Raw genomic sequence first — 12,911 nt, 5'->3', positions numbered from 1 at the left:
ATAAATGCTTGTTGAATTGAATTAGATTGCAGTCCTTTCTTTTCTAAACCTTCAGAGATGAGGTAGGGTGGAAAGAAATTGGAGGGAGAAATGGAGCCACTCTGGAGGAATCTATTATCATCTAGATGGACATTTAGGTGACTCTGATCATAGATACATTGTTTTTCAGGCTATAAGAAGATGTCTTTCTGTTTCACTGATGAGAATCATGGTTGACTAAATCAGACAGACCTTCATTAAAATGATCTATTAGAGCCAATTGGTTCCCTCTTATGTGATGGCATACATCACAGTGCCAGCAGGAAGTGGGCTGTTGAAAGACTCCTGTAGCTCCTGCAGAAAACTCGTTAAGCTTTTTTGCTTGTTTATTTTTGTTTGCTTTTTAAATATGATGATCTTGGTAGTGGGCCAGCAGATAACCTGCCAGATCAAGATACCAAAAAGGTGTGCTCTAAGCAGAACTTCTAAAAGGCCAGAGGTAAAAGGATGGCTCCAGTTAGTAGTTTATTAATCCAAGATGATTTAATTAGAGGACTCAGGATCATTCGCTATAAGGAGATATACAGCCAGATTTGTGAATAGGCAGTCTCTTTGGATAATCAATCAGTCAACAAGCATTTTAAATATTTCTTTAAGACATTGTACTAAGTCTAAGTTCTAAGGGGGATACAAAGAAAGGCTGCCTGCCCTTAAGAAGCTTATAATATAATGGAAGAGACAACATGAAATCACTTATATTTACATACAAGATACAGACAAGGTAAATGGGAGAAAGTCTCCCCATTGCATGAAGAGGGACAGGGAAAGATGTCTTACAGAAGGTTATCTGAAACTTGAAGGAAGCCAGAAGGTGAAAGTAAAGAGGAAGAACATTCCAGGCAAAAGTAAAAATAGTAGAGAGCCAGTAAAAATATACAAAATTCGGAGATGAAGTGTTCAAGGAATATCAAGGTAGTCAGACACTGAATCATAGAGAATATAGAGGGGAGAAAAGTGTTAAGAAGAGTAAGAAGGTAGGAAGGGGCTAGGTTGTGAATGGAATTAAAAACTGGAAATAAAGGAGAGCCATTAGGGTTTATTGAATTGGGATTGGGATGCATGGTCAGACTTTGGTCTTTAGTAAGATTACTTGGATAGCTAAATGAAGGATGGACTGGAGTGAGAAAAGACTTGCATCAGGGATATTGCAGTAACCCAAGCTTACCAAGGTAGTGAAAGTGTCAGAGGAGAGAAGGGGAGATTTTATGGGACATAATGTAAAGGCAGAGTTGACAGGACATGGTAGCAAGCAATGGATTATATCAGGATCAGGGTAGGAGTAATAAGACAGAGGCAGCTACCATGCCAATGTATTTTCCTGATGCAGGATGGTATTCTGGATCAATCGTTCTGTTGGCTGCTATTAATGCATGCTCACCTATTGCATGGCAAAACTGTCCAGTCCTAAATCATCAGTAGAAACCATCCAGGCTATCCCCTTGGAACTCCAAGGCTGTGTCCTAGTCAAAAGAGTGCCCAAACAGGGTCCATGTTTCTTACTGAACTGTACCCTTCTTGGGGAATAGGGAAAAGGTTGGAAAAGGAATACCAGCACTGATGGAGTTCAGGAATGCAATAGAGCAAGTCAGTATAAGCAACAAAGCAGAAGGTCAATGAAGCTGCAGTAAGCCAGAGGCAGGAAGTCATATTAGCAGCCCAAAATAGTATCAAAACTAGAAATGAAAAACAATGTCTGAATGGAGAACTAGTGGATGGTAAGGTCTGGGTTTGGGGTTAGACGAGTCTGATGCTGTATAATAGACAAGTAGCAGAGCTAGAAAAAAAGCATAACTTCAATTTGTTTGTACTTAAAAACTACTCCGTGTTATACAGGAGTATAAGAGATCTTCCATGTGACACTTGAGTTTTCATGTTACTTGGAATGGGAAAATATGTGATGAGTTCTTGTCAAGAATAGACTGTCCTTTACAAACCAGGCAAGAACCACAAGTCAAATACTTCAAGCATTTCATTGAGTGTCATCTTTCCTGGCAGATTGTCTCCACAATCATCTGCCTACTCTAATCTTTCTTTAACTATCAGTTACTTTCCAGCTGCTTACACACACTCTTGGGTCTCCAAAATTAAAAAACTCTCAGTTGATCCTATTGTCCCCTCAAACTATTATCTGATACTTCTAATTTACATAGCTAAATTCCTCAAAAAATAAAAACCTGTCTTCTTTCCTTTTTTTCATCTATTTAATTTCTCCCTCCCCAATTACATGTAAAAAGTTTTTTAACATTCATCGGTTAAATTGAATTCCAAATTGTCTCACTCCCTCTTTATGTCCCTCATTGAGAAGACAAACAATTTGACATAGGTTATATGTGCAGTTATGCAAAACATATTTCTATATATCATGTTTGAAAGAAAAGACAGGCCAAAAAATAAGAAAAATAGATTTTAAAAAGTATACTTTGATCTATATTCAGATTCCATTAATTCTTTCTCTGGAGGGGAATAGCATTTTTCATCATAAGTCCTTTGGAATTGTCTTAGATCACTATATTAATGAAAATGCTTAAGTCATTGATAGTTGACCATACTTACAATATTGTTGTTACTATGCATGTTGTTCTCCTCACTTCTCTTTGCATCAGTTTATGTAGGCCTTTCCAGGTTTTTCTGAAAGCATCCAGCTTTTCATTTTTTATAGTACAATACTACTCCATCACAATCATATACCACAACTTGTTTGGCCATTCCTCAATCAACAGACATGCCCTCAATTTCTATTTTTTTTCTTACTACAAAAAGAACTGCTATAAATATTTTTGTACAAATAGATCCTTCTCCTTTTAAAAAAATCTCTTTGAGATATAGACCTAGAAGTGTCATTGCTGGGACAAAAGTTATGTACAGTTTTGTAGCCTTTTGAGAATAGTTTCCAATTGTTCTCCAGAATGGCTGAATCAGTTCAAAATTCAATTAACAGTACTTTAGTGTCCAATTTTTCTCACATCCCCTTCCAACATTTATCATTTTCTTTTTCTGTCATATTAACCAATCTCATAAGTATGAGGAGGTACCTCAGTGTTGTTTTAATTTGTATTTATCTAATCGGTAGTGATTTAGATGATTTTTTCATCTGACTGAAGATAGCTTTGATTTCTTCTTCTGGAAACTGCCTGTTCATATCCTTTGACCATTTGTCAGTTGGGGAATGACTTGTATTCTTATAAATTTGACTGTTTTTTTCAATATATTTAAGAAATGAGATCTTTATCAGAGATACTTGCTGTAAAATTCCCCCACTCCATTTTTTTGCTTTCCTTCTAGTTTTGGCTGCATTGATTTTGTTTGTGCAAAACCTTTTTTATTTAATATAATCCGAACAATCCATTTTACATCCTATAATGCTCTCTACTTCTTATTTGGTCATAAATTCTTCCCTTAGTTTTGGTTTTATATGAGTATCCTCTTACAACATTAAACAATGTGGAAGTAAGCTTTGTATGATCAATAGATGTATAACCCAGGTCAAATTGCTCACCATTTCCAGGAGGGGGGAGAGAAGGGAGAGAGGGACATAACTTGGATTTTATAATTTCTGAAAATGCATATTAAAATTGTTTCATGTAATTGGAAAAATAAAAAATATATTTTAAAATTTCTTCCCTTATCATGAGTTTGACTTCACGTTCTACTAATCTGCTTAAGGAGTCACCCTTTATGTTTTTTGTTTTTTTGTTTTAACCCCTTAACTTCTGTGTATTGGCTCCTAGGTGGAAGAGTGGTAAGGGTGGGCAATGGGGGTCAAGTAACTTGCCCAGGGTCACACAGCTGGGAAGTGTCTGAGGCTAGATTTGAACCTAAGACCTCCCGTCTCTAGGCCTGACTCTCAATCCACTGAGCTACCCAAGTGCTCCCCCTTATGTTTAAATTATGTATCTATTTCAACCTTATCTTAGTATATGGTGTAAGCTATTGGTCTACACCTAGAAAACTATCTTCTTTCATTGTATCCAGTTCCTCCTCACCCTACCCCCCACTATTTCCCCCTTCCCAAACGTTTTCAGTCTGCCTTGAAACTTTAATGATCAACTGAAATTTTCTCCTCAAAGTTTTCAGTGATCTCTAAACTGTTCCATCTGGTGGAAATTCCCACGTTCCTCATCCTTCATGACCTCTCAGCAGCCTTTGACACTGTTGACCGCCAGAAAACAGTTTTCCTCCAGTAAACTCCATCCAGCATTTCTGAGTTTCTATATTATGTCTCTCTTCCTTTTCCTCTTGTTGTACCTGTTTGACTGCTCCTTCTGATTTCTTTGTTGGCTTTTCTCCCTTATCTTCTCCAACTGTGGATATAACCCAAGAATCTGTTCTGGGTCCTCTTTACTCTTTGTACTCTCTCTTTTGGTGATTTTATCAGTTCCGTACTGTCATCCCTATTCAAATGACTCTTGATCTATATATCCAACCCCAGTCTCTTTGCTGAGCTCTAATTCTTCATTGCCAAATGTCTATTAGTTATTTTACATTAGTTTCCCCAAGGGCAGTGTTATATGAAGATTAAGCTAGTAGGGTAATAAACTAGTTGTAATAAGGGAATAGGCTAGAGGTAATGGGGAAATTAAGGCAGAGGTAAGTTTGTAATAGGGGATAAGGGACTAAAAGTAGTGTGAATAGGGGATAAGGCACTGTGGATAGGGTTTGTGGATCCCTAAGGCAGTAAGTAGATAATGAAGGTACAATGGTGAAGGTGGTAAATTGAGGTGGTAGGAGAAGTAAGGGAATGACTGAGTTTAGGGAATATAAACACGGAGGTATAAAGAGTTGCAAGGGAGAGGATGAGATATTTTGGGCAAAGTAGCTGCAGCAGGCAGACACAGACTGGGACACAGGTTTGAGACAAAACACTGAAGGGAAACAAACTGAGCCCTTTAGGTAGGAAGGGCACTTCTACAGACAAAGGTTGGGGCCAGCCAAGAATGACTTGAAACTGACTAGAGGGCTTCTAGTCAGTTTCTCAGGTTCACCAAGGAAGAGTTCAGAGGAAGTATTGAGATTACACTTCCTCCAAAATGGACACCTCCAACTCCCTTCACGACCCAGAGACAATATTATTCCTTTCTCCCTTTCTCCCTCTCTTATCAATGAACTAGCCGAAGGTTTGATTAAATGGCAAACAGGGTTTATTGAGTTTTAGGGTTGATTGGAAGGGATGGAGGGATACAAGGTAACTCTAACAGCCTTCTAGAAAAAGCTTCAGGTGGGGGAGGGAGACAGGAATGTGAGACTAAGAAAGGACCTGCCTAATTCAGCCCTGAGGTTTTGTAGCCTATAGGGTTAAGAAAGTTGGATACAATGATTCAAGAGATAATTTGTAACAAGGGTAAGCCCTATTTGACTATGGGGAAACTAAATCTACCAAGTTTGAAAACTAACACCCAGATCCACCCTCCTTTCAGAAACCCACAGAAATTCAGGAATGGAAAATGATGATTGGGAATAAGGGAGATTAGGGAGATCCAAAGGAAATAGTTAAGCTAACACATTTTAAGAGAAAAGCTACAGAATATAGTTTTCAGTCCAAAGATAGAGCTCAGATTGACCCTCCTACTCTCATCGAGTCTCCAGGGTCAACAGTATTCTAAACCCTTTTCAACTGTCAGAAACTCTGCAGTAAGGCTTTTCAGGGTTAATATGCACCCTTTTGCACTACAGCAGCTACATGATGCAGTGAATAAAGCACCTGGCCTGGAGTCAGGAAGACTTGAATTCAAATCCAGCCTCAGACACATATTAGCTGTGCAACAACAGGCTAGGCACTTAACTATTTGTCTCAAGTTTCCTCATCTGTAAGATGAACTGGAGAAGGAAATGGCAAACCACTACAGTATCTTTGCCAAGAACCCCTCCCCCCCCCCCCCCCCCCCGCAAGGGGTCATTAAGAGTCGGGCATGACTAAAATGATTGAGCAACAAAAATAAAAATAAGTGAAAATAGTTTTCCAGAGCCTTAAATACTGGTAGGGAAAAGAAACAAATTCCTCCCCCTGCCTTCCTTAGCCATCCCTGTGGATGCTCAGTGGTGAGGGAGTGTTGCTTTGCACAGTGTCTGGAACATCACTCCTGAGAGTTCTTGGCTTCTGAAATTCCAACACCAATTCCAACTCACCAAAGCTTTACTTCTGATACTGTTCACTGTCTCCAAAGATTGCTGTTATGCTCACCTCTGGGGTTCTTGCTGCTCTCTGGTGAAATTCCACAGCATTCCTCAGCCCTTTGTCTTCACTTTTCTTCTATATTTTGAGTGCCTGGGCAATTGGCCTTGCCCCTACCTAAGTGCTATCCAAATGGTAGTTATCAAAAGATTTTCCCTTATAGCTCTTTACAGAGGGACTCCATCTGTTACTGCCAACTGGGTAAGGGGTAACCATGCCCTTTTGCCTTTTCTCCGCTTGAGAGGAAAAGCAACATAGCTTCCCACACTATCCACAAATCATGAAGGAGATTGCTGGGTGGTAATAAATATTGTCACCCCTCTTCATTGGGTATTTAAACTCCCATCATGCCCCCATGAAAACAAAAGCCTTAGTAACTATTTTGAAACATTGGCAAGCCTCAAGGAAGCACTAAAACATTTGAAGGAAAGAAGTTGGGGACTGGTGAAAAGGGGAAGAAGGGCATAATTTGCCAATTACTACTGGCATTTCTGCCATCATGTTAAAAAAATAACAATGAAATTTTTGTTCCTCTTATAGGGATTTTAAGTCATTCTCCTGAGTATGTCCTTCCATGAATCTCTTATACCAATGCTTATCTTTCCCATATACTTATGTTCTCACTTCTACTATAATTATTGTTTCATTACCTTATCCTCCCTTTAATTAATCAACAAGTATTTATTTCAGTGCCTTCTGTGTGCTAAGCACTAGGGATTCCAATATTAAAATGATATGGTCCCTGGCCTCAAGCAGTTTACATTTTACAAGGGAAATTCAACATGTTCTTAGATAAGTATGTATAAGATAGATAGATAGATAGATAGATAGATAGATAGATTCATGGATATATATAGACATAGATATTTGTATAGATATATAAATATACATATTTGTGAAATATATTATATTTACACATGTGTGTATGTATATATGTATTTATTTTATATATACACATAGGTATCTATAAATTTATATATAGATGTCTAAAATACATAAACATATTTACATATATGTAAAATAAATGTGCAATGTTTGTGTGGAACAGGAGTGTAATATCCAGAGTAATCAGGAAAAGCTTTTTGAAGTAGGTGGCAATCGAGCTATTGGAGTCTATAGACTCAAGAGCAGAGATAATGCCTAATTTCTCCTTTATGTCTCCTCAGAAAGTCTCCTACTGCCTTACACAGATTAGGTGCTTAACAGATGTTGGCTGAATTAAATCCATGTCTACTGCCTCGAGTTGCCATGGCTGAAACTGAAGATTGGATCAGGGAAGATTGCAAGAAGTGAAAGGAGGGGGAGACCTCAAGATGCTTAAAATACTGTCTGCAGGGCCCAAGTCCAAGGCCACCTCCAGATGTAGTATTTTATAAGCCTGAACATTTGGTGTTAGAGTATAGCAGCCAGCCAGTTGAATGATGGGGAAAAATGTAATTGCAGCTCTCGTAAGAATTTTATTTTTGTACTTTGAGTAAATTGATGATGATTGAATTCAAAGACTGCCACTTTTTCTAATTATGGAATGTGCCTTAAACCCTGATTCATAGGGATAATAATGATGGTAAAATGTCCCAGGGCTGTCTCCATCAAGTTTACTTGCTTCATTCTGCCTGGTTTTCCTGTGTAATGTTTATTGTCTGTGGTTTAGGCTGTGTGACCACAAAGAGAGGAACAAACCTATATGACTACTTAAATAGTCATAGTCACACAGTTTCCTGATAGAGCTTAAATCCACTGTCCCTGGAAAGGCTGAAATTCCTTCTTCTGGGAACTATTTTCTTCTGATATTCATGTTCTCCAACATCTAGGCCAATGTCTCAATGCTTTTGAGATTCACCTTATTCCCTAGGCCCCAAAATGCCTTTCTTGCTTCTTTCCTCCTCCTTTCAGCCCCAATACCACCTTCATTTCTGACTGTTAAAATCCTACTCTTCCTTCAAGGCCTAGCTTAGCTGAAATGGTACTTCCTCAGTGAAGTCTTCCAGGATCCCGTTGCTAGATGGGATCCCTTCTCTTCTCTGAACTCTCATAGCATTTTCAATCTTTTTAGTGCATTTTAACTTGTTAATATTAGAGTATTGTGTGTGAGTCTTATCTACCCAATTAGGTCTCTTTAGGGCAGAACCTTGCTTTCCTTTGTTTATCTGTCTTATAGCGCCTCCAAAAACTACAGTCAATCAAAAAGCGCATATACTGGTTTCTTCTTATATACCAAGCACCATGCTAAGTGCTAGAAAGACAAAAACATGGTCCCTGACAACAACAAATTCACATTATAATAGGAAAGACAAAGTGACTATAACTATGTATAGACAAGGTATATTTATCAATCAATGAGCATTTATTTTAGTACATTCTGTGGAATAAGCACTAGGGATCCAAATATCAAAATGATTTGGTCACTGCCTTCAATCAGTTTACATTTTACTAGAGGATTAAATAATGTTCTCAGATAAGCCCATGCAAGATAGGTAGATAGATAGACAGAGACAGAGACAGAGATTGATAGATAGATAGATAGATAGATGGATAGATGGATGGATGGATGGATGGATGGATGGATGGACAGATAGATGTATAGATGGATAGATGGATGGATGGATGGATGGATGGATAGAAAGATAGAAAGACAAACAGATAGATAAATAGATGGATAGACATAGATATATGTATATGTGTACATATTATGTGTATATATGTGTATGTGTGTATGTACGTGTATATATATATGTCTAAATCATGTATCTATTTTGACCTTATCTTGGTATATGGTGTGAGCTATTGGTCTATATGTATAAAACTATCTTTTTTCATTGCTTCTAGTTCCTCCTCACCCTATCCCCCACTTTTCCTCTTTCTCAAACCTTTTCAGACTGCCTTGAAACTTTAATAGTCAACAGAAAACTTTACCCCAAAGTTATCAGTGATCTCTAAACTGTTCCATCTAGTGAAAATTCTCTCACTCTTTATCCTTCTTGACCTCTTAGCAGCTGTTGACCATCGAAGACATTCCTCCAGTAAATTCACTCTGACACATCTGAGTTTCTATATTATTTCTCTCTTGCTTCTCCTCCTATTGTACTTGTCTGACTACTCCTTCTGGTTCCTTTATTGATTTTTCTCCCATATATACCTACCTACCTACCTACCTATCTACTTAGCTAGCTAGCTACATACCTACCTTACTTTATATCTATACTACCGTATAGATATAAAGTAAATGGAAAGTAATCTCAGAGAGGATGGTGGGGAACTTAGCAAAGCCTCTAGCAGAAAATAGGATTTAAGTTGAGTCTTCAACATTTTGCTTATTTTAAGCCAAATCTTGAAGAAAGTCAGGGAAGCCAGGAGGCAGAGATGAGGAGGGAGAACATTCAAGGCATTGAAGACAGTTTATTAAATGGAACTGAGCTGTCTTGTTTAAGGAACAGCAAGTAGGCTAGTTTAGCTAAGTCATAGACTATATGGAAGGGAGTAAAATTTAAGAAGATTGGAAAAGTAGGGAGGGGCCAGGTCATAAAGGGATTTAAATGCCAAACAGGAGGTTTTATATTTGATCCTGGAGATAGTTGGGAGCCAGTGGAGTTTGTTGAATGGAGGGTTTTGGGGAATTGTGGGTGAGCACATCTGCATTTTAGGAAAATCATTTTGAAAGCTAATAATAATAATAATAATAATAATAAAGACTTCAATCAAATACACAGATCAACCAGAAGGCTACCTGCAATCATCAAGGCTTGAGGTAATAAGGGTCTGCAATAATATGGTGGTTTGTCAGTGGAAAAGGGGAACAAATTCAGGAGATAGTTTGAAGGCAAAAATGATAGAGACTAGGCAACAAATTAAATAAGTGGGCTTAGTCTGAATGAGACATTGAGAGTGACACACAAGTTTTGAGCCTGGATGAATAAATGCATGTTGATGACTAGGAGGATTGTGCTTCCCTTGAAAGAAATGGCAAGAGGGAAGATTCTAAAGGGAAAAATAATGAGTTCTCTTTGGTACATGTTGAGGTAGGGATGTTTATTGGATATGTAATTTGAGATATACAAAAGACAGTTGATGATCCAAGATTAGAGTTCAAAAGAGAGGAGTTAGAAAAATACATTTTGGGATCATCTGTGCTGAGATGATCATCGAAACCAAGGGAATTGATGATCAACAAGCAATATAATTTAAGGAGAAGGGAAAAGGGACAAGAACACAACCTAGGGAACATTCATGGTTAGTGGATGAAGATCCAGAAAAGGATATTGAGGACTGGTCAGAGAAGAGGAGAAACAAATCATAAAAATCTAGAGAGGGGGAAAGAATAAACACAAAGTGGGACAGAAAAGAACCAGTGTGGGGAGATTAAGACAGAGGCCTCTTCCACACCTAGAAGCTTATACTTTGTCTTCCCTTGATCATAGTCAGGGAGAAAAAAAGGACTGAATCATATTGATAATTGTGAATGCTTTTTTCACTGACTCACTCTGAAGCTAATTGAAAGGTTCATCTTCCTCAATGTGATAAGCATGTTGGAAACAAAACCTGTTGATATTCTGAATTCCTCATGGAAATTGCATCAGCAGAGCACACTGCATATATTTTAAAGACTTGGCTCATTGGCCAGTCCTCCAAAACAACCTTCTTCCAATATTGACATTAAAATTGATCTAATGTATGGATGAAAATATTATATTCAGTATGAGTATCATTTCTATCATCTATTTACAGTTTTTATTTTTAATTACTTGTTTAAATAATTTAAGATCAAATATTCACTCCACTTTGCATCAATTTCTCTGCTTAGTTTCAACTCCATGGAACAAGATGTCCTTTCTAGAATAAGGTCATCATCCCTTTATCATGATGCTAACTTAAGCCTTGGTTGACATCACCTCCCTCATCCTTCTCTTCTTTCTGATTGGAGGTCTGGAGGATGGAGTACCAAATTCATCTCAATGCCTTCTTTTAAAGAGGGCAGAAATTGGACTCTCAGCTCACTGCATTTTTCATCTTATGCTCTGCCTAGTTTCAACTCCATGGCACAAGATACCTTCATGCTGAATACAGTGGTATTCTCCAACTCTTCCCCCCCCCCCAGCTCCCCTTTACATCTTGTCTCCTCCTATTAAATTGTTGTCATTTTTTAACCCTTACCTACCATCTTAGAAGCAATACTGTGTATTGGTTCCAAGGCAGAAAAGCAGTAAGGTCAAGGCAATGGGAGTTAAGTGACTTGTCCAGGGTCACAGACCTAGGAAGCGTCTGAGATCAGATTTGAACCCAGGCCCTCCCTTCTCTAAGACTGTTTCTCAATCCACTGAGCCACCCAGCTGCCTCCTCCCCCCTATTAAATTGTAAGCCTGTTGAAGGCAGGGAATGTCTTTTTATTAACTGTATCTCCAATTCTTAGTACAGTGCCTGGCATATCATAGGTTTTTCACAAATGTTTATTGGATATTGAGTGTTAGATTCTTTTTTTTTTTTAATTTTTATTTAAGTATTTTTCCATGGTTACATGATTCATGTACTTTCTCTCCCCTTGTCCCCTCACCCCTCCCAGAGCCAACAAGCAATTCAACTGGGTTATCCTTGAGGATAACCATTCAATATCCATTCAATACCTATTTCCATATTAATCATTTTTGTAATAATCTTTTAAAAACCAAAAACCCACATCCAATACCCAGTATAAACAAGTGAAAAATCAAATGTTTTGCTTTTGTATTTCTATTCCCACAGTTCTTTCTCTAGATATGGATAGCATTCCTTCTCATAAGTCCCTCAAGATTGTCCTGGATCATTGCACTGCTATTAGTAGCAAAGTCGATTACATATGATCGTCTCACAATGTTTCAGTTTCTGTATACAGTGTTCTCCTGGTTCTGCTTATTTCAGTCGTCATCAGTTCATGGAGGTCTTTCCAGCTCATATGGAAACCAAGAAGTTTATTGTTCTTAATAACACGCACACCCCTTTATAGTATTCCATCATCACCATTTGTTCAGCCATTCCCCAATCAATAGATACCCCCTCATTTTTTGCCACCACAAGGAGCGCGGTTATAAATATTTTGTACAAGTATTTTCCCTTATAATCTCTTTGGGGTACAAACCTAGTAGTAACATTGCTGGATCAGAGAGTATACATTCTTTTAAAGTCCTTTGCATATAATTCCAAATTGCCTTCCAGAATGGCTGGATTAATTCACAATTCCACCAGCAATGCATTAGTGTCCTAATTTTGCCACATCCCCTCCAACATTCATTATTTTCCTTTACTTTCATATTGGCCAATCTGCTAGGTGTGAAGTGGTTCCTTAGAGTTGTTTTGATTTACATTTCTCTAATCAGGGGGATCCAGAACAATTTTTCATGTGATTATTGATATTTTTTTTAACATTTATTAATATTCATTTTTAACATGGTTACATGATTCATGCTCCCCCTTTCCCCTTCAACCCCCGCCCCCGCCCCCCCCCCCCTTGGCCGATGCGCGTTTCCACTAGTTTTGTCATGTGTCCTTGAACAAGACCAATTTCCAAGTTGTTGGTACTTGCATTGGTGTGGTAGTTTCGAGTCTACGCCCTCAGTCATGTCCACCCCGACCCATGCGTTCAAGCAGTTGTTTTTCTTATATGTTTCCTCTCCTGCAGTCCTTCCTCTCAATGTGGGTAGCTTTCTTTACCATAAATCCCTCAGAATTGTCCTGG

At 38.2% G+C, this 12,911-nt stretch overlaps 1 protein-coding gene across 1 annotated transcript in view; it reads right to left on the bottom strand.

The window, feature by feature from the left end:
• Window positions 1–270: 270 nt before the first annotated feature.
• Window positions 271–12,911, bottom strand: part of LOC123251262 (actin-like) — an 18,910-nt gene continuing 6,269 nt past the window's right edge. Inside the window, 1 exon segment of the mRNA XM_044680482.1 lies at window positions 271–420. Coding sequence (XP_044536417.1) covers window positions 271–420 — 150 coding nt within the window.

Source organism: Gracilinanus agilis, chromosome 1 (genome assembly GCF_016433145.1).
Source record: "Gracilinanus agilis isolate LMUSP501 chromosome 1, AgileGrace, whole genome shotgun sequence".
Lineage (NCBI taxonomy): Eukaryota > Metazoa > Chordata > Mammalia > Didelphimorphia > Didelphidae > Gracilinanus > Gracilinanus agilis.
The sequence above is the reverse complement of the archived record's forward strand: the minus strand, read 5'-3'. Positions and strand labels throughout refer to the sequence as shown.